Source organism: Cynoglossus semilaevis, chromosome 3 (assembly GCF_000523025.1).
Source record: "Cynoglossus semilaevis isolate Cse_v1.0 chromosome 3, Cse_v1.0, whole genome shotgun sequence".
Taxonomy (NCBI): Eukaryota; Metazoa; Chordata; class Actinopteri; order Pleuronectiformes; family Cynoglossidae; genus Cynoglossus; species Cynoglossus semilaevis.
The window spans coordinates 11,479,087-11,499,806 of NC_024309.1; the positions used below are offsets into that span (position 1 = coordinate 11,479,087).

At 44.1% G+C, this 20,720-nt stretch overlaps 2 protein-coding genes across 4 annotated transcripts in view; both read right to left on the reverse strand.

Moving 5' to 3' along the window:
- Window positions 1–17,802, reverse strand: part of LOC103377343 (histone-lysine N-methyltransferase 2C) — a 32,879-nt gene extending 15,077 nt beyond the window's left edge. Inside the window, exons 1-37 of the mRNA XM_025054697.1 lie at window positions 17,666–17,802; window positions 15,868–16,092; window positions 15,581–15,660; window positions 14,617–15,493; window positions 14,215–14,394; window positions 14,071–14,093; window positions 13,882–13,965; window positions 13,681–13,790; window positions 13,431–13,581; window positions 13,104–13,278; window positions 12,890–13,004; window positions 12,623–12,786; window positions 7,513–12,521; window positions 6,446–7,368; window positions 6,164–6,268; window positions 5,765–5,887; window positions 4,965–5,087; window positions 4,775–4,876; window positions 4,525–4,629; window positions 4,267–4,448; window positions 3,996–4,160; window positions 3,726–3,835; window positions 3,577–3,639; window positions 3,375–3,477; window positions 3,196–3,296; window positions 2,985–3,107; window positions 2,788–2,892; window positions 2,596–2,690; window positions 2,325–2,514; window positions 2,137–2,211; window positions 1,893–1,928; window positions 1,531–1,674; window positions 1,407–1,439; window positions 1,183–1,311; window positions 703–1,020; window positions 312–385; window positions 28–194 (exon numbers count right to left, since the gene is read on the reverse strand). Of these exons, the coding sequence (XP_024910465.1) occupies window positions 28–194; window positions 312–385; window positions 703–1,020; window positions 1,183–1,311; window positions 1,407–1,439; window positions 1,531–1,674; window positions 1,893–1,928; window positions 2,137–2,211; window positions 2,325–2,514; window positions 2,596–2,690; window positions 2,788–2,892; window positions 2,985–3,107; window positions 3,196–3,296; window positions 3,375–3,477; window positions 3,577–3,639; window positions 3,726–3,835; window positions 3,996–4,160; window positions 4,267–4,448; window positions 4,525–4,629; window positions 4,775–4,876; window positions 4,965–5,087; window positions 5,765–5,887; window positions 6,164–6,268; window positions 6,446–7,368; window positions 7,513–12,521; window positions 12,623–12,786; window positions 12,890–13,004; window positions 13,104–13,278; window positions 13,431–13,581; window positions 13,681–13,790; window positions 13,882–13,965; window positions 14,071–14,093; window positions 14,215–14,394; window positions 14,617–15,493; window positions 15,581–15,660; window positions 15,868–16,091 (10,886 nt within the window). The 5' untranslated portion in view covers window position 16,092; window positions 17,666–17,802. The remainder of the gene's footprint in view (window positions 1–27; window positions 195–311; window positions 386–702; window positions 1,021–1,182; window positions 1,312–1,406; window positions 1,440–1,530; window positions 1,675–1,892; window positions 1,929–2,136; window positions 2,212–2,324; window positions 2,515–2,595; window positions 2,691–2,787; window positions 2,893–2,984; window positions 3,108–3,195; window positions 3,297–3,374; window positions 3,478–3,576; window positions 3,640–3,725; window positions 3,836–3,995; window positions 4,161–4,266; window positions 4,449–4,524; window positions 4,630–4,774; window positions 4,877–4,964; window positions 5,088–5,764; window positions 5,888–6,163; window positions 6,269–6,445; window positions 7,369–7,512; window positions 12,522–12,622; window positions 12,787–12,889; window positions 13,005–13,103; window positions 13,279–13,430; window positions 13,582–13,680; window positions 13,791–13,881; window positions 13,966–14,070; window positions 14,094–14,214; window positions 14,395–14,616; window positions 15,494–15,580; window positions 15,661–15,867; window positions 16,093–17,665) is intronic.
- Window positions 17,803–17,915: 113 nt separating this feature from the next.
- On the reverse strand, window positions 17,916–20,628 carry xrcc2 (X-ray repair complementing defective repair in Chinese hamster cells 2). Of its 3 annotated transcripts, none has more exons than XM_017031775.2 (6): window positions 20,589–20,628; window positions 20,017–20,086; window positions 19,887–19,922; window positions 19,651–19,800; window positions 19,294–19,573; window positions 17,916–19,084 (listed from the first exon to the last, which is right to left on the reverse strand). In XM_017031775.2, the coding sequence occupies exons 1-6, from the start codon at window positions 20,589–20,591 to the stop codon at window positions 18,754–18,756; spliced, it is 870 nt and encodes a 289-aa protein (XP_016887264.1). In that variant the 5' UTR covers window positions 20,592–20,628; the 3' UTR covers window positions 17,916–18,753. The 3 variants fall into 3 exon arrangements, with proteins under 3 accessions (XP_016887264.1, XP_016887263.1, XP_008306345.3); XM_017031774.2 differs by having other exon boundaries at window positions 20,562–20,606; XM_008308123.3 differs by having other exon boundaries at window positions 20,484–20,595.
- Window positions 20,629–20,720: the final 92 nt, after the last annotated feature.

A 20,720-nucleotide genomic window follows, 5' to 3' on the forward strand; every position in this document is an offset into this window, starting at 1 on the left:
GGCTGCTGTTGTTGTGGTTGTTGCTGCTGCTGCTGCTGCTGTTGTTGTTGTTGCTGCTGTTGTTGTTGTTGTTGCTGTTGTTGTTGCTGCTGCTGCAATTGTTGCTGTGGTTGTTGCAGATGTCGTTTGAGTGGGTCGTTGGACAGTGTCACCTTGTTGATGCGTTGGGCTGCCCGGTTATCTCTGGCTTTTTGCTGTTGCCAAGAAAAAAATGAAGAGGTATCTTACAGAGATATCTTTCCAGAAGAAGTCCCCTGAGTTCTTGACTGTAACATTCCAATTCCCTCCATATTTAACAAAAACAAACTCACCACATATGGTGCTCTGTCCTGGGAGCTGGCTTTTCTCCACAGTTTTGCAATCTGCTTCACTCTAGTTGTCCACTCTGAAATTGTTACATTGCTAAATTAGTTCCGATGCAAGAAGTCCAAAACCCTGCAGTGATGGCACAATGACACTATGCTCTTCCACACATTTCATTTGTCTATATTGAGCACTTTTGGTCATGCTTTCAAATGTTTTATTACCTGATCAGTTTAATGTAAATTTCAATAAAATTGTCACAAATCACATCTCTGTTTTGCTGTTAACACAATCTAATGCAGAGGCAAATAAACTCATAAGATGGAAAAAGAAAATTGTAGCAGTGCCAAAGGTAATAATGGCACCTCTACAGAGGTTTAGCCTATGTCTGTTTCATACCTGGGTACTGCTCCCTCAACTGAGGGAAGTTGGTGTTGCAGTAGAGCACCGGAGCAACAGTTGCCATTTCGCCAAGAACTTCTTCCTTCTCCCACTTAAGCATCCCTCTCTGAGCTGCTGACATCATGTCTTGCTCGCCCTCTCCTGCTGATGGCTGATTGGCTGAAGCAGTCACCATGTTAGAACATGTAGGTGGGGAAGGTGGGACTCCCAATGCCCTGTAGGCTAGGGATCCCTGGATGGTGCCATGAGTGTTGCTTAGCTGAGCTGTGGCTCCTATCAGGCCATTTGCCAGCGGTAGACGTGGATAAGTTACACCTGATAACAGAGATCAATGATACATGTGTTTAGGAAAGGTCTATGCTGTATGTAAAATCTGTAGGAGTGTTGATCAATGATACATGTGTTTAGGAAAGGACTACGCTGTATCCAGTGTGCAGTGTGTCACTCTCCACTTGTGAGAAGTACGTGTGTATGTACCTGGTTGTTGAGTATGTGTCTTGCACCCAGCAGCAGCGTGTGTGTGATGACTATGCTGGGATTGGTTGCTGATGCTGTTTGGACTCATAACAGCAGTGAACACCTCTTCCACATCCTTTCCCTCAAGTTCTGTGCACACAAACAGGCACAGAGAACAGTCAATTGGCTGACCAGACATTAGATAATCAAATATTTGGTTTTGTGTGTAGATTAGTGTATTTTACCTGGAATTTTGGACAGTTTACTGAGAATGGCTCCTGAAACAGAAAGCAATCATTAACCAATACTCACACCTTACTGAACACGTCACTTAGGTTACCATTAACAAGATGGAAAAGATTAACTCACCATCAGTGACCATCTTGTCCAGCTCAGGACTTAAGATAGCATCCAGTGACTCCTCCTGCACTGCCCTCTGGCCACGTCCACAGGCTCCAGTTGGCTCACAAGTCAAAGACGAGTCATCAGCCATCGAACTAATGTCTAGGCCGGCTAAGAAAGACAAAGTGGGAAAAAGATTAGAGACTACACACGAGACAAAAAGGTAAACATGCAGGAACGGAAGGAGCAGCAGCAGGATGTACTATCTGGAAAATTAAAAGGAGAAAGCAGTTAAGAGCCCAAAGGGACAACAGTTAAAAGAAAAAGAAAAAAGATGTAAAGGGGAAACAGGAGAAGGCGTAGACAAAGGCAAACATATGGCATCTTACCAAATGGAGATGGGGAACGCTCCACATGGAACTGACCTATAAACAAACACAGTTATTTATATTTTTGTTGTCCAGCTGTGACAGTGCCTCCCTGTGGAGCATAGGCTTAAGCAACATAACTGCCGCTGCAACAGGAATGGTTACCACTGCTGCCGGTCCCTTTTAAACATCAACGTTATCATGATCTCATGGAATCACATGACAGCAATGAAGGGTGAGGTATGAAGGACAGGTGAAAGAATACCTGTGTGTCCTGTGGCTAGGATATGAGGGTCACTGCTGAGGACATCAGACAGATCCACCAGATCCTCCGACACTGCTGCTCAAACACGTTCACACAGACACACAATGTAAATCATACACAATGAAAATGAGTCCAAGATGTCGATGATGACGATGAAGAAGGGTCAAGAAAATAAATGAAAAACTTACGCAGAGTTCCTTGTTTTCTGTTGGCTACCATGGATACCAGCCCAGAGGGTGAGGGGCCATGCACAGCAGTAGTGGAGGTCTTTATGAGACCCATTGGTGCCGACAATTGGCTGCCACTCGTTGTCTCTGCTGATACCTTCTTCTCCACAAGTCTACTCCGATCAAGGAGATCCCGACAAAAGAATGCTTCCTGTTCCAATGAGAGACAGGAAGTTAATGAAAACAACTGTACTTTCTGATTGACATTCGTGGTAAATATTTTTAATATTACCTGTAGATAAGACGGGAACTCCTCTTCCAGCTTCGTCTTCTTCTTCCTGTACCTCTTTTTCACCTTTTCCATAGCTTGGTCTGTAATCTCAGTGTCTATAAGGAACAGACAGAATTAAAAATTCACTTAAAGACTTTTTGTGCTGTAAAGACACACAAACATGATATCATGATTTTCTGAAAGATGTGTCACCTTCATCACGAGCTGGCAGCATCTCCGTGGAGTCTTTTCTCCACAGTTTAAATCTGGTTGGACCAATCTTTCCGCCTCTTTGACGAACCATGAAGCCACCAATCCCTGAGAAACACAGGCATGGACAGAGGGTAAGGACAGGAGCACATAGACCGACACAGACAGGTGGAGGTGAGCACAGGTATTGTCTTACTCACCAGGTCTGTACGGTTTCCTCTTCTTCTTGCCATCAGGAGCCTCTGCCTCTTTGATGACATCATCATCAGGGACATGGTCTCTCTCTGGGCTGGAGTCTGATTTCATCTCACAGTCTAACTCACCTTAATAATAATTATTAACAACATCAACACTGTAACTCCACGTGTACAAAAATCAGTGTGTGTTTTTTGTGTAGGAGAAAACTCAAACCTCTGCCAATGTCATGCTCTGTGGACAGGTCTGGTTCTGGTGTCTGCAGCACGGACACACTGTTCTGGTTAATGATCCTCAGCTTTAGTTTGGGTTTGCATCTAAAGAAAAACATGGAATGGAAGATGAGTACACTTGAAAAACTGTAGTCACAGTGAGGAAATGGGCAGATCCTTTACCTGCGATATCTGCGCGGTGATGTTAGAGGTTCAACTAAAGACTGTAGGTGAGACAGCCCAGACTCTGTGAGGCACACGCCGTCCTGAGTGTAGGTCTTTGGGTCTTACAACACAAAATTACAACAGAAATACAATTAACTCAATGCCCAACACATCAACTACAACATTATTACAGGCTGACATCACTTCCTGAAACCCTCACCTGCTTCTCTCATCCTGGAAATGATCTGAGCCCTGAAGGGAGACTCCGAAGTCTCTGGCCTTACTAAAAACACAAATACAGATCATTGTTTGTGCGTCACAAATGAAATGAAATAATTCATACAACCAGGGAATAGGACTTCTGCTTACTGTATGGGACGCGGCTGTGTGTTCTGCACAGTGTACAGTCAAAGCCTTCATCGGCGGCAACCTCCACTTCCTGCTCTGAAGACAGACCCTGACACACAGAATGGACCCACCTACAGATATAACAACACAGAAAAGACAATTTGTTTAAGGTTTTGTTTAATTGTGACAAGAAACAAAAACATATTCTTAATCTAAAATCAATGATTTTATTGGCCATGTGTTCCAGGTGTGGTTGGAGGCTCAGTCTGCAGACTCTTGTGTGATTGTTACCTGTCACACTGCTGACACTGCAGGATGAGGTCGTCGTGTGTGTACTCGCGGTGACACAGTGGACAGCGACTCAGACTGGCACATGGTCCACAGCGACTGTAGTTGTTCATCCATTCACAGTTTAGACCAGGGGAGGTGGAGCCACATTGGATACAACACACACACCTGAGGATGACAAACAACACCGTAAGGACACACATTCAGACAGACAAGTGAAGTACAGATAAAAGATAAAAAAGAACAAATGACAGGAAAGCGTCAGGGGACCCACCACTTGCACTTCCAGGCTCCTTTGGGAACTGTGTGAAGGGGTGGATCAAGACAGTAGGTATGGTAGCTGATGTCACAGTCATCACACAGTAGGAGGCGAGCTGGGTCACTAGCTTCACCACACGCTTCACAAACAGTACACTCCAAACAGCGCCATCCTTTGGTCAGGACCACTCTGGTAATCTGAAAATGAAAGGCATCAAAATTGTCAGATTACACAACACATTTTGACTGCGTGAGTGCGTGTAGGTGTACTGACTTTGACGTTGACACAGTAAGGATGGTAACATTGTCCACACTGAGAACAGGCCAACAGACGACCTTCTGGCCCCTGACCAAAACTGCCACACACCACACACATGTCCTGCAGCAAGAGAAACATGCACAAACACAAAATGTATTTAAGTACTAATATACTAATAATATAATTAAATAAATATATTTATATTATATGTATTTCAGTATAAATAAATTTGAGTATATTTTAAACTATTGAAATGTGTGTGTACCTGTCTCAGAGTGAAATGATCTGATGTAGAGAACATCACCACTGTGTTGTGCATGGAGTTTTCTTCCTCCTCCTTTGGCTGGAACACCTCTACGTACGCACACTAAAACATAAAAACAACAACAATAATCAATACTTAAATATACTTAATTTAGCTGTTGAAGAGTTGTTAGAACTGTGTGTATTCTTACTCCAGGTGACACAGGAACACAGTCCTGTGTCTTCAATCTGCTCCTTCCTCTGCCACCTCCTCTACCTCCTCCAATACCACCTCCTCTGGATCTTCTCCTGCCAGGAAACCCTGTACCACGGCTCTGTAAAAGAGAGTGTAAAGTTAAAGAAAAAACAATACGAAAAAGCATGGTGTTTCTGTAATGACCAGATGAAATGGAAGCACTGAAAGTGTGATGATGTCAGCTGGGGTCCTGACTGTGCGATTTAATGGACTGTTTACGTGTTTGCGTTCATCTTACATATTGTTTATCTATTGTTTATCTCTTTTTGCATTGCTGCCACCTCGTGACCATGCTGACATCAGCATTCACTTTCAGAGATTTACAGCCATTGATGTTTTGAAAGTAACATAATAAGCGGATAACCCTTAAACAGCTACTTCAGTGTTTCTAAGACCTCTGTCACTGATTACAGAGATTAGAGACAAGACACAATACTGCACTCCTGTTGACAATGATCCCACCATGCCACGTATGTTTTACCTTTTCAAGAAATGGCACTCTGCCTGAATAGTTAATCCCCTAAAGTAACATTGGCACTATTTCCTTTGAAAACCTCTAAACAGACAAGAATAAAGTTAGCCAAGCTAAAATCAGCTGTCGCACACAGACAGGCAAAGGCAAAGCCAAAGCAGGGGTGCGTCTGTAATTTCACAAGCATGTCCACAGTGAGTGGAGTCAGTCAACTGAATACTTAGGCAGGTTTGTAAGCTGGTTAGTTAGTTAGTTAGTTACAGAGTTAGGATGTGCTTGTTTACCACTCTCATGCTCCAGAGGGGGGAGTCCGATGGGTGGGGCTTAGGGCTGTCCCACCCCTCCCCCATAGAATCCTGGGAGGATGAGGGGGGGCTTGCCGCCCTGCGGTTACTCCACCACGAACCCTGAGTTAGGAAGGAGGAGGAGGATGAAGTGGACGAAGGCCAAAAAGATGGAGGCAGACAGAGGGAGGGTTAGAGGGAGAAGGAAGAACGAAGTGTAAGGGAGAGGAGAAAATGCAGTAACATAAATGCAACAGCCACAAAAATGAAGTAAAACAGAAAATAACATCAAGCAAAAAGAAACAATGTTACCATGAAAACAACATGCAACTGTGTGTGGAGGTGAAGAGGAGGAATATGATCCATTTGAGCTTAGAGGAAGATGTCAATATTCCTTACCTGCTTGACCCGAGATCTGCCTGGAGAGAACTTCCTCTTAGAGATGGCTGGTTTACCCATTCCGATCTTCGGAGTCAGGGGAAACACTGTGACTGATGAAGGAACCTGGATTAAAAAAAAAAAAGATAAAAACATAGAAAGTTAAGTAGAGAAGGATGAAAGAACATTAAGAAAAAGTCACAATACAGAATCAGGACGGAGATATTAAAAAAGGATATAACACAAGAGGAAAATTACTGAAAGAAAAAAATCAAATCGAAACAAAATTATTGTTTGAGTTACCTTGAGGTTTGGAGACTCCCTAGATGAAGGAGGTGACGGTGGGGACAGAGGAGGGGGGGTGACAGGAACCCTGTTCGGGGAAGTTTCAGGGGATGCTTCGGTGGAAAAGGGTGACTGTCTTAGACGAATGGATAGATCATCCACAGGTCTGGAGCTCCAGGGAGGAGTTGCCCTTAGAGGACGAGACTTCTCACGGCGGGAGAAGGGCGGAGAACTGTTTGGAGAGAGGTTGAGGAGTGAAGGTGGAGGAGAAGAGGAGGTCATCAGGTCCATAACCTCCTTGTCAAAAGTGGAGTCCATGTCCAGCACTGGACTTAATGACTCCTCCTCTTTCCCCACTAGTACTAACTGGTCCTCCTGGCTGGCATCCTCCTCATTCTCCCCCTCTTCGTCATCTACTCCCTCCCTTACTTGTAGGTTTTCAGTAGCCTCCTTTGACTTCTCTGTGAGTGACTGGTGCTCATCTTTGGCTAGTTCTGTTGCTGAAGATTCTAACTGGCTTTGTAGTTGGGCAGCAATGATTGTGTTATCAGGCTCCTCCTTCTCCCCCGTTTCAAGCACTGGTCCTTCTGGATGAGCTATTGGCTCTGTTTCCAGGATGCGGTTCCTTAATGGAGACGTTGAAGGATGAGGAGAGCAGTTGGACCTGGAGGGCGTCAAAGGAGTCTTTGGACAGGAAAAGCTGGAAGAAGAGGCTTCCTCAAAGTCACCTTCAGTAGGAAGAGGAGAAGGTGGTAACGAGGAACCAAGGGGAGCAGAAGGAGGTGATGATTGGGGAAACGGAGACTGTGGCATAGAGTGTTGAGGAGAGGAAGGAGAAGGAGTTTGTTTTTGAGGTAAAGGGGAGGAAGAAGATTGTTGTAGGTGTAAAGGGGTGGAGGGAGACATCCGAGGGTCTTCAGAAAGGAGTGATGTATCAACACCTACAAACAAAACAAAAAAATGATTAAACATTTGTTCTGAACCACGTCTATATACATAATTAAACCTTACATAATTAAGCATGTGAACCTTTATAGTGAGACTAAGAAAATTATTTTACCTTGAGAATGAAAACAAAAACTCACCTAAAGAAGAAACCTGCTCCTTGTCTTGTAGTCCTTCTGTCCTCACAACTGGTTCCCCATCTTCTGGTTGGACTTTTTCAATAAGATGAACCTCAAACTTCTTCACTTCTCTGGCCTGATTTGAAGCCTCACTCTCATTTTTTCCTTCACAGTTGGATTTTTCCAAATCGTCCTCTTCCTTTGATAGTATGCTTGTCTGATCCATGTCCTCGGTAGCCGGAGATCTTGCCCTTGTTTCTGTGGCACTAGACACAGACTTGTCCACGTTTTCAGGGTTAAGGTCAGTGATGGTGTGGTTTTCACACTGTTCAGAACTGGGACTGGCTTCACTGTCAGACACATGACTTTCTTTTGACAATGCAGGTTTATGCAGACCAGATATTGCAGAGGTCTGAATTAAAACTGAATCTGAAGCATGAACAGGACTTTCAACTTTGGTTCTGTTTACAGACTGTGTCTGAACAGGGCTAACCTGTGAGTCAACAAACGCCGGATGAGGAGAATGACTAGACCCGGGCACCACAGTGTTATCCTGATCTGAGGACAGACTAGAACCCGGACTCGCAGGTTGAGTTGCAGTAGGATTAGCAGGGGAGGATGGTCTTTGATTGGACAGACTCACAGAGGCAGACGACTCATTATGTTTCATTTCAGGACACACTGGGGGCTGGCTCAACCTATCAAGATTAGAATTGGCATCTGAGCTGAATGGATCTGGGGATTCATGACTTGGACTGAGGGTGACCTCCCCAGTAAACAGAGTACTCTGTGTTGCAGAAATGGGTAATGGGTAGCTTGTCTGAGTAACAGTGTGCCCAAAAATGGTTCCAGTGTCATTTGCTGAGCTATAATGCGGTTCATCTGCAGGACTTTCAACTGCCTGAGTTGGACTACAAGGTGGGCTACCAATAACAGGAGTATGTGCAGAGCTGCTGTGTGGCGAGTTAGTTAATGAGGAACTCTTTCTGCTTAAATGGACACCTGTGGAGGTTATGTGAACAGGACTAGCTTGACCAGCAGGACTAGACCTAGGAGAAACGTGAAGAATGCTATCACCAGTTAGGATAGCAGAGTTGGGATCTGGGTGGACACAGCTCTCTGAGGCAATGTTGCTGAGATTGTGACTAACAGAGCTTCTGTTTGGACTAGGGTCGGTTAGACTACAGTGAGAAGGACTAAATCCAGCTACAGTCACCAGTAAAGGACTGGAAGGTTCTACATATGGATAATTTGTAGAACATGGAAGTGGAGGACTGGATGGACATGGTTGTGGAGGGCTTGGTGGACAAGGGTGAGTGGGGCTTGAGGGAGAGGAGTGAGCTGGACTCAACGGACAGTGATGAGTGGGGCTTGACGGACACAGAATTAAAGGACTCGACACACAAGGATTCGAGGGACTTTCGGAACAGGGATTCGAGGGACTTTCTGGGCAAGGATTCGGATTCGTGGGACTTGGCGGACCAAGATTTGAGGGACTTTCTGGACAAGAATGCGAAGGACTTTGCGGACAAGAATTTGAGGAACTTTGCGGACAAGGATTCGAAGGACTTCGCAAACAGATATTTGAGGGACTTGGCGGACACGGATCCGAGGGACTTAACGGGCAAGGCTTCGAGGAACTTGAAGATAAAGGATTCAAGGGACTTGAAGGACAGGGATTTGTAGGAGTTGACAGACAGGGATCTGGGAGACTTGAAGGAGAGGGATTTGGTGGACTTGATGGGCAAATCACTGGAGGTGATTGACAAATTTGCTGTAGATTTGATGGATGCTTAGGACTTGAAAGACACGGATGCATTGGAGATGATGGACAAGAGGCCACTGGACTTTGAGCCAAATGAGTATCTGCATGCAGTGAGTCACCATTACCTTCCTTGGAAACAGGACTGGTTTGAGTATCATTAAAAAGTGGACTAACTGAAAGGGGCTCAGGGTTACAGGATTCATCTTTTGTTTCAGGATTCACAGCTAAAGTGTTGACAGCCGCTTGCATTTCTTCGTCCTGACATAAGGGAGAATCTGCTGAGATGACAGTTTCAGGGAGATTAGGGTTGATACTGGAAGCGCTACAGATAGTGCTAGAATTAGCCTGAAGAGTGGGACAAACAGGAATTTCATTGGTATGCGTTAGGTTAATATCACCTAAACCAGGTTGGGGCTGAGGATCAGCTTTAGCCTCCATGCTGCCAGAATGTGTGTCATTTAAAGGCGTTTGATGAATGTGGCTGGAAGGGGATGAAGTCTCCTCCACTTTATCAGCACTAGGTGAGAGGGTTAGGCTACTGTGTTCCACTGAAGTGCTAGTGTGAAGAAGGCTTTCTGGTGGAGGAACAGGAAGGATACTGCATGGACTGGATGGTTCTGGACTAATCATGCTACTCTGGTGTGAAAGTTGAGCATCCATGTTGTGGTGCATGGTAGGATTTTCAAAGGTGGGATTACTTTCCAGTGTCTGGGCATCTTTATTTGGACTCAACTGTGCAGAGCTAACTTTGACAGATAACAACTCCACATTTGAGTTTTCAGAGCTTTCCCCTGTCAGTGTGGACTGTTCAGTAAGATAAGAAGCTATTGGGCTCAGCAGTAAAGGTCTTAAATGTTGTGTAGAGTCGACCTGTACTGGGCTTCCAGGCAAAGACAGACTACATGCTGGTGTAGGTCTGAGTCTGGATTGTACGGGGCTGCATGGGGCTGAGGTATGTCTCCTTTTAGTCTGGGTAGACCCATGACAGACTGGTAAGGTGTCCTGGTCCAGTGTAGAAGTATCCTGTTCAGTCTCATGATGCAGGTGAACAGAACTGGCAAAACCAGAGGTCTTGTGGTCCAGTGTAGATTTATCATTCTGTATAGGACTCTGTGAAGATGAAATGCCAGGGCATGCAGGACTAAAGGTCATATTACAAGGTGCATCATAGTGAGGCTTAGTTGGGGACTGCATTAAAATGACAACCGAAGAAATGCCTGAATTTTCAGACTGGGTCTGGGCAGTGGTGTCCTCAGCAGGACTCTGTGCAAGGCCACAAGGAAGGGGGCTGTTTGGCTGAGGCTGTTTGGCTGTAAGATGTTCCTCTGAGAAATTGTGGGTAAGTGAATTTGAGGCCTGTGTTAAAATCATGTGAGTTGGGCTTTGTTGCAGTTCAACAGGACTAGAGGGTGACAGTTCAGTTTTGAAAAGGTCTGTTGAACCAGAAAGACACTGTGTGGAGGATGATTTTGCAATTGGGGGAGATGGGGTAGGTCTATCTTCAAGCTTGGGACTTCCCTGAAGTTCAGTTGGACCACCTTGGAATAATTCTTGAAGTTCTGCAGGATTCTGTTTAAGTGGTAAGATTTCATGTTGTACTTCACAAGCAGGTGTTTCTATCTCCAAAGGGCTACATTGGGGCTCAGAATAGTCCTTACAAATGAGGTGGGATTGTTCAGAGTGGGTAGGTTTAAGACTTTCAGGACCATGTTGTCCAATTTCATGACTTACTTCAATGTCTGAAGGATCATCATTTTCAGTTTCAAGACTTTTGATTAGTTGAATCTTGACTGGATCAGGATTAGAAAATGCAGAAATTTGTTGAATGTCAGGTGGAGGGGACTGGGGAGATGTAGGACCCTGTTTCAGTTTTAATGGACTGGGATTAGCTGGGTGAGTTCTCTGGAGATTAGATGCATGATGATGAATAGATGACTGATCTTCTTGGAGCTGTGGTGAACTAGGCTGACTCAGTGCAGGGTCTTTGGTGAACGAAAAATCAGAATGATCAGATTTTGGACATTTCTGCACATCAGATGGCTCAGAATCTGTAGGTTCGGCCGCTAAAGTTTTATGTTGAAGAGGTTCAAGATTTAGTTCCATCTCTGGTGAATCAGGGTTAGCAGGTTTTGGAGATTGTTGAGGCTCTACTGGATCACTTTGAGTAGATTCAGAACTAACCTGGAGGTCTGTAGAATCAGAGTGAACAGTTACAGAACTCAATGGGAGCTCTAATGAAATAGAGTCAGTGGGTGAGCAATTCAATGGATCAGAATTAGTAGATGTTTGATGTTGAAAGTCTGATAGATCAGGTTGAGCAGGTTCTGAATATTGTTGGAGACCAGGGTGAGTTGGTGTGGTACTGGTTTGCAGCGCTGTTGAATCGTGACAAACCAGTTCAGGACCTTTTTCAACATCCGATGGATCAAAGTCACTGGGTGGGCTGCTTTGTTGGACCTCAGAGTTAGGGTGAGGCAGTGTGGGATACTGTTTGATCTCCAATGGATCAGGATGGAGAGCTTCAGGAGCCTTCTGCTCCTCAACTGTATCTGAATTAGGACCTGAAGAAGTGTGATGGAGCTCAGCTGAATCAAGTTCAATGGGTTTGGGATTTTCAGAGACCTCTGAAAGATTTGACTTAGGGGAGTTTGTAAGATCAGGTTGAATGGGTTGAGGGCTATCGAAGACTTCTGATTCATTGAGAGGAATAGGAGGGTGTTGAAGATCTGTTGAATCAGGTACAAAAGAATCTGGACTTTTGGGGACTTCTGATAGATTGGGGGATGCAGGTGCACAAGTTTGCTGAAGTTCAGGCGGATAACTGTCTACTGCTTCTTGACTTCTGGAGAGCTCTGACAGATTATCTTGAGCAGGAGTTTCTTGAATCTCAGGGTGAACAGATCCTGGACTCTTTGACTCTAATGAGTTAATGGGACTAGATGTGGAACTCCGTTGAGGTTCTGGCAAATTTGTGTGTGTAGGTTCATTGATTTTCTCAACCTCTGACATATCCATAAGGGCTACTTTGAGACTTTGCGGTGGAATGGAACTGATGGGTGGATTCTCAGTATGACTGTTGTCTGGTGGCTGTAAAATATTTGGGGACAGAGACTTTAAGGGAACGAGGTGTAGACAGGTTGGGCTGTTTTGTGTGGGACTTCTTGGAATTACATCCTCCTCCTGAGTCCTGCAGGTGGAGCATATGTATGTTTCAGACCCTGCCCTGCCCTCCCCACTCTGGACAATGCACTCTGTGTGGACACACCTGAAACAGAACAAATAGATTGAAATATTTTCTGTAAGCAGGAAAATCAATTTATAACAGTTTTATGACCGGGTCTAGAATTCCTTTATCTATTCAGATACCTGTAGCAGCAAGTACAGGTGAGATACTCTTGTGGTCCATAAAGGCCGGCGGTGTGGCCACAGAGAGGACAGGGCAGGGCCAGGTCACATGACTCACATAGAAACGGGTGATTTGCCCATTGGCCTGAAGACCTCACACCACAACGACGGCAGACTCTGCAGTTCTATTGAGAGTTTTGAAGTCAGGTTTTTAGTACATGTTTGTGTGACCTAATCAAAAATAACTACCAAACATTATGTAATGCAAAAATATTTTGTGTGTCTCACCTTGCAGCTCCAGCCACTGGTCAGCACCTGGTCCAGTGATGGTGTAAGACAGAGAGCGTGAAAGGCTTTATCGCAGCACTCACACGTTAACAGCACACCCTTGTCACCTCCCAATCTGTATGGAATAACAGGCAAGTGCGTCAGGAAGAATAAAGACAAGTCACTACTTAGTATGTATGTGTGTATGTGAATCTTGGAGTGTGTGTATGTTTACCTGCAAATCTGACACACTCTACACTCTGGACACTGCCAGCCAACCCGTCGAAGAGGTGAGGGATGGAGAGGGGGATCAAGGCAGGTACTGTGGTAATGGCTACCACAGCAACAGCACATCAACAGGCTGCTAACATCACCAGTACCTGAACATGACGTACATTGTGCCGAAGAGGCTGAAAAGAAAGAGTGACAGTAAGAAAGGGGGAAGTGAAAGTAAGACAGAAATACTCCTGGAGGCTGAGTGTATTTATCTTTGTGTCAGGTTAGTTAAACACAGTCTTTATCTTCTGAATCATGTGTGTGTATAGGGTTCATCTGTGTGTACCTGTGTCTGAGTGTCTTGTGCACAGTATGCGTCTCTGATTCCAGTCTTGATGAGCCCCAGACGCAGCTGCACAAGGGAAGTGATAGCTCCACCCACAACCCGCTTGTCGGCACCGCAAAGACGCCCCAAGGCGATGGCAGAAAGCACACACCTGCAAAGGCAACACAGGAGGAACATGGTGAGACTTTGTAAAACTTGATTCAACTTGGACTTGTGATCTTTCATTAGCAGTTATACTAGAGGTACTGACCTGTGTGCTTCCTAAATCGATGGCTTTGTCCACATACAGCAGCGATTGGCCCTCACCAAGACACACCCCCTCTGACCAAGCTGCACACTGCAAGTGAGCACAACACTGACCTACAAAAATACAAACAGAGTTAAAAAGCCAAGTGAAACAAAATGCACTTTGGTTGAGAAAAAAAGAAGCAGGTGAGGTCATTTCCTGTACCTGTTGGGTCAAACAGTGACTGGACGTTAACATCATGTGGAAGGCCGATGAGTCCAAGCTGCTCCACAAATTCTGAGGAAGACTCTGAAATATTACAACAAACAAAACCACAGACTCCACCTTTAAGCACTGATATATACAAATCTAGATTAACATCAGTCATGCACTGGTAAACTACAGCTTACTCACCACACTGTTCTGGAGTGCTGGGCCTACACAAAAATGCAAACAAAAACACACACACAAAGAAATTCAGCATGTTTTTTTTTGTTTTTTTTTTTTAAATCCTCTCTTTGACAATAATCCTGTTAAGTTGAACAAAAAGTTACTCACAATGGTGGGGCCTCGCTGCCTTGGTAGCAGTGGTCATGGCAGTCACTGTCTCGGTCAGATGAAGTGCGGCGATTGAGGATGTGGAGAGGGATGTAGCCAGGGGTTGGGCCAAACACAAGCAGATGACCCTGACCCAAAGGAGGATCATTGCCACGGTAACAGAAGGCACACTGCTGCAGGCTAAATTCCAATAGAGAACAAATTAGACAAGAAAACTTGAAATGCAAATTACTATTAAAATAATTTACAGGCCAAAACACAAAACCTTTAGATTAAAAATAGTTAAGATAATTTGGTCAGATGCAACAAAACAAAGCAACACATTGTAAGCATTAGCAAAAAACAGAAGAAACTTGGTCTCGTTATTGTATACATGCCAACTCTGGTCTCAAACTCTCTCACCGTTTGTGGGCATGGCTCAGGCTGGGAGTGGGTGAGCTGGCGGAGTCGTCAGACAAAGACCTGAGGAAAAGCGGGGATAGCGAGTCCTCGTCCTCCAGCTGGGGACAGGGGGAGACCGGAAGACTGTGACAAGGACTCAGAGTAGGACTGTGAGCCATGGGTCTGGCTACGTCCCCTTCTGTTTTTGTGGGTTCCTTGCTGGGACTGCAATTGTCTGTAGGTGCAGTGTTGTGTGTTGTGGTGGATGCATCATCCTCTTCTTTATTTACAGAATCTGGAGGTGGTTGGAGGTTTGAGCTTGGACTGTGACCAAGACTATGGATAACAAGGTTAACTTCTTCTTCTTCTTCTTCTTTCACCTGACTGGGACCTGGCCCTGGGGAGGACACAGGACTAGAGCTGGGCCCGGAATCCACCTCAGCATTAGGATCTAATTTAATAGCACACTCTGTAACTGTTGGGTCAGGTGGAGGTGGATCAGGGTTAGGCTGTGGCTCTGGACTAAGTCTGTCCTGACTTGGTTGAGGGTCAGTTTCAGGTTCAGATAAAGGTGTGGGTATAGGATTAGATATAGGATCAGGATCGGGGTAAGTTTCAGGTTCAGGTTCAGGTACAGGTACAGGTCCAGGTCCAGGTCCTGGTTCTGGTTCAGGTTCAGGTTCAGATTCAGGTACAGGGTCAGGTTCAGGTTCAGGTTCAGGGTCAGGACCAGGGTCAGGTTCAGGATCTGGGTCAGGATCTGGGTCAGGTTCAGGATCAGGATCTGGGTCAGGTTCAGGATCTGGGTCAGGTTCAGGATCTGGGTCCAGGTCAGGGTTTGTGGAAGATTTCCTTCTGGATGTGGATCGTCGATAACCTGTGGTTTTCTCCTTAACCTCTGTGAATAAAAAACAGCCGTGAAGTTACTACCACCATTTGATATTATCTTATATTTTTAAAATTAAACTGTTTTATTTCCACACACCTGTCTTTGGGGGTAGTTTATTCTCCATCGTGTCCATGCTCTCTTCATCTTCTACCTGTGCTCTTCCTCGACTTCTCCCCCTGTAAACATGCACACATATTTTACTTTTGAACAAAAGCAAACTTTCACAACACTGGTCAATTGTCAATAGATATGCACCAATCAACTAACCAGTGAAGGTTATAGGCTGACGCTGACACACACACACACACACTTCAAGCATTGGCCATTTGCCTCTGCATATGTTTGCAGTTTAAAGCCCTTTTTGGTGTTTTGGTGTTACTTACTTCTTTCTGGATTTTGAAGCTGAAGGAGGAGGCGGCGGCGGTGGAGGAACAGGTGATTTTGAACGCCCCCCACTCCCATCCTTTCTAGGTCGCCCACGAGGCCGCCTGTCATTGATGGAGCATGTAGCAGCAGCTTTGGCCAACTGGGCACTGCGTCCCGCTCGGGTGACAGGAGGGGGCGGTCCTCTGTTCCGAGGCTCCTGGGACTGAGCCTCAGAAGGCATTCTGAATTTTAAAAAAAAAGGCATCACAAGACAATTTTTTACAACATAAACTTTAGTGTGTGAAATGTTTGCTTTTTTAAAATAAAATTTTTAAATGTAACTCAAGCTTGTGCTCTGAATATCTCTGTTGAAGATGCAATTAGTTAAATGTTCCACATTTATCAAAACAGTAAGATTATTAGTTTGGGACTATCATTGTTAAACGTCAGTGCTTTATAATCCAGTGATTATGGATTTGAAGTTTTAGAAGATAATCTCAAACCAGCAGCACGGTGTAATAAATCCGTCAGTTCCACTTCAACAATAAAGAGTTCTAAGCTTGTATCAGGTTTTGTCAAGTTTGAAACCTGCATCAGCTCGAACTAATGCAAAATGGACATTATTGTTTCTAGGCTTCAGTATGAATACTGAACCATGGCAAATACACAATTCCTCTCTTAAATTTGGATTGAAGTACCTGAGGGCAATGCAAGTATTGGTTTTATGGTTTAAGGTGCAGACGGTCACAAGACACTGGCAAACTGTGCAAAATGAGGCTTGAACTACAACCAAAAACTAGGCCAATCACTCCTCTAACCATGCTGTCTGGTAATTTTTCAAATCAAATCTAAATAAACTTATTAACTCTCTTAACCTCTTCTTATTTTTTCTGTAACATGCTCTCTGTTAAAAGACGTTTCCTGTTTTTGTTACTAGCTCTTTAAAATATTATTTACATCTCTATTTAAAAAAACAATGGTACAAAATAGAAAAGATACATAACCATATTTAATATGTTCAAATTGCTATGACTCTCGCAGCTGCTGATACAGGGATGGAAATACAAACAGGCCGGGAAAAGTAGACACTTGATGCGATTCCTTGGGTCTATTTTTAGAAGATTTGAGCATTCTATGTCATTGATTAATTGTCCAAATTCGTGTAACTCCCTCTATTGTCATGTAAACAAACGAAACAACATGGGATCGCATGTGTACGTTTAGCTGACAACCACTGCCTTCATAACTGATTATGAGCGATCATAAAAAGTGTTTGTGTCACGTGTTCAATGACCTGATCAAATAAGCTGTCAGTGCATCCTTACGAGTTGCTAACTGATCAATTCTCAACACGAGTCAACATAAACCTGGTACAACAAACTAGCATAATCTTAACTAACAAGCATTCTTATTGTAACTACCTTACGCATCAGTTTTGTTTACACGCATGAAGCTATGACCTCCATCACTTGCAGTTGATGTGTATAAAACCGTTAGCCATTAGCTTTTAGCTTCCGCCCAGTTGACTGATTACCTCTGTTAGCATTAGCATTAGCGCGCAGCACAAACCAGCACAACGAGGCTCTGTGGCAATGTTGTTTGCCGCCACAGTAAAACTAAGGCATCTGCGTCTGTTTAAAGGGTGCTACATATGAAAAATGCGAGAGTTAAAGCCGCTGGTGTACGAAAAGAAGAGGCGGAAAAGTGCGTCCTTACTGATGTGATGCGTTTCTCTTTTTCCTCTCCAGCTTTTCCAGCACAGTTAAAGCTTACTGATCACAGGGGGTTGCGGTGTGAAGAGCGGGAATTGTTTACCGTGTTCGGTTTATTGGTTGCTCTTCAATTTTACAGCGTCATCCCGTCACAGAGGCAGCTTACAGTGGGTATCGATGTCTATGTCTGCGTCCAACTCCAATATTTTGTTTGTGTTGTGTAAAAAAAGTATGCCTGACCCCGCGGACGGATCTGTGTGATGTGTGAAGCGGTCTCTGTCATCATATCTCAATACCCGGACTGGATCTAAGGTGGTTTGGACTGAACCTTGATCGAAGTACAACACATTATATCTTTGTTATTCTTTTTTATTTCAATGTTGTAATATATTTGACCAATACCAGTATTCCGGGATACAGCTGTAATGACGTGGTTTTGTAATAGTCGGTATGTTTTTACTAGTTTCCAACGCTAAATGTATTACTTGTTAATGTTTAAGAGGCCATTACATTACAACCGCGTTTTTAGCACCTCCTGCAGGGGAACGAGGAAAAAACTATTTGCTTGGGTATACAACGGACAGAAAACAATACTTTTGTCAGCACTATTGTTCACCAACCCATTATAGTATTATAGTAAGACATAAAAGTGGAACGGTTCAATCCTAAAATCTGAACTGATAAAACAATTTAAAACTGCTGTTATTATTACAAAATAACCTCCTTGCTACACATAAACACACAAGAAAGCTGAGACATCTTGCTGCCTTAAAACGATTTCCACAGTAGAATCACCTGCTTGCTATTATTACCTATGTAAGAACAGCCCAACTTTGTACCTGTGCAGCTCAACTTTTTAAGCAGACTGCTACACTAAACCTGTAGGATGAAATATCTTATATGAAAGCATGAAGAACTCATCCCTCAAAATTGACTCAGTGGCACCATCTGATCACACGAAGTAGCATCAACCCAACAGTTTTAATCAGCTTACACCTTAACACCTGAACATCTTTTAGGAGATCATACAGCATATCAATTTATTAAGTAATCACTTCTAAAGACTTGCAGAACTCTGACAAAGTTTCCAGAACAGATGTGTGACACAGTTGTTTGATTTCATTTAGTTCTGAGTGTCAGGGTCACCAAACATCCCAAGCTCTATAAAACATCCCAACACCTCCAAATACGTCAGACTGAGGTGAACTCTACTCCTGCATCTGTCACATAAAATGAGTTGGTCTTGTAAGGTTTTGATCCAGAAGATGAAAAGGAGGAGATGCAGTGGACCCTGAAGACTTGCTGTATCCTCTGCTGGATGCTGCTTCCTGCTTCATCAGACGTGTTATTTGCAGCTTCCTGTCGGAAGCACATCAGACGGTGGGTGACCAGGCGTTGCCAGGAGCGACAGAGGTATGATCTGTCAGAGTCAGACGAGTATGACAAAGAGGCTGAGGAGGACAGCCCCGTTTGGACCCTCCTGATGGAATGGCAGGTGGCAAAGACAGTAATTCTGTAGTCCCTGGGGAAAGTAGCCATATATCAGTATTTGTACTTTATTCCTGTAGAGTTGTATGGTTCTACGGCAGGTTCTGTGCAAACTCAGCAATGTAAACAAGAATCCCTCAACATCAACTACAACCACTACAAAAACCATAAAAAAACCTACCAAACTTCACAGAAACATCAGAGATTATAAAAATCAAACTATTAGATTTTTTTGATGAATACCTGAGTAGTCGACTTAGCAGATCTGAACACTTGCTGAGCTTCTCTTCCTGCTTGGAAAAGCTGGGTCCACCTTCACAGCGATCCAGCCAGTAGAAAGCAGAGATGCTGTCAATGAGGAGTAGCTCCAGGCTAGGCCTTGATGAGAAAGAGTTCTCCAGGAAGTGGAGCGTTAGAAGGAGCTGTGCAGAAGAGGAGCAGTGGACAACCAGAAGTCGGGAAAGACATGAACGCAGTAGTGCCTCTTCGTCTGATCCAGCAGAGGGTGAACTTTTAGGGAGAGCTGCACACAAACATATTCACACAAATTGTACTGCTCTGAGCAATAAAATGTCTCTGACTATTTTTAAACATGCTTACCTTTGTTGAGCCTGCTGTCCAGGATGCTGACCAGTCGAAACATGTCCAAACTATAATCAGTGTCCACAAACATGACGTCCAACTCTAGTCCACCAGCACTCTTCGGTAGCACACAGCGACATATCAGGTGGTAAAGCAGCTCTGTCTTGCCTTACAGACAAATACACCTGAATGTGTTAAGTATATAACATACTGTATACTCCTTGTAATGGACCAAAGTCGTTTCTTGACCTCACCTGTGCCCTCTGGACCATAAAGCTCCACCACTCCACCTGGGGGAAACAAAAACAAGGGACCATCAGGGAGACCTGAACATGTTTGGCATGTTTTATTACACAACAGACAGAAACTTTTGTGATCAGTCACCCTGTTCTGGTCTGCCGTCATCAGAAAAAAGACGAGGTTCGATGTCCTTCAGGCAGCGGCGATCTCCGGGCTGTGAAAGAAGCAGTAGAGACCCAGGTACCAGAATTTAGACTGGACTCTTATACGTAGCATTTCTGTTCACATTGTTAGAAAAATGTCGACATTTTGTTGACACCGCTGCTTTAAGTGTTGTTGTCAGTAATGTTAGCATTGCTGACATCATACTATGTTAATGTAGTAATGTTAGCATTGCTGACATCATACCATGTTAATGTGCACCTTAGTGACGTAAGTGTCAACATCACTGTGAACAAGACTTCTAGCATCATTACAGTGTTAACTGTTAACATGTTGGCAGCGGTATAGTTGAGGATGAACCTTTACTTTGAAATATCTCAACATTTTAGTCTAATCTATAGTTAGCCTTGGGTTTCAACATAGTTCCCACGGTGCCTTTATTCACTAACCCGAGCTGCACTTTCGCCCATGTTCTTTATCCTTTCTTCCGAAGCTAACTTTATTTCCGCTCGAGTTTTTGTTTTTACCGTAAATGACGAGTGTGATGACATTACCATATTGTCTCACCAGCGGCGCAATCATTTTGACTGTTGCAATCATTGTTTGTTAGCACCCCCCAGTGGCCGCTTCGGAGCAAACACCCACCTTTTATTTTGAAAGTGTTTTCAGCAACGGTATGCGTTTTA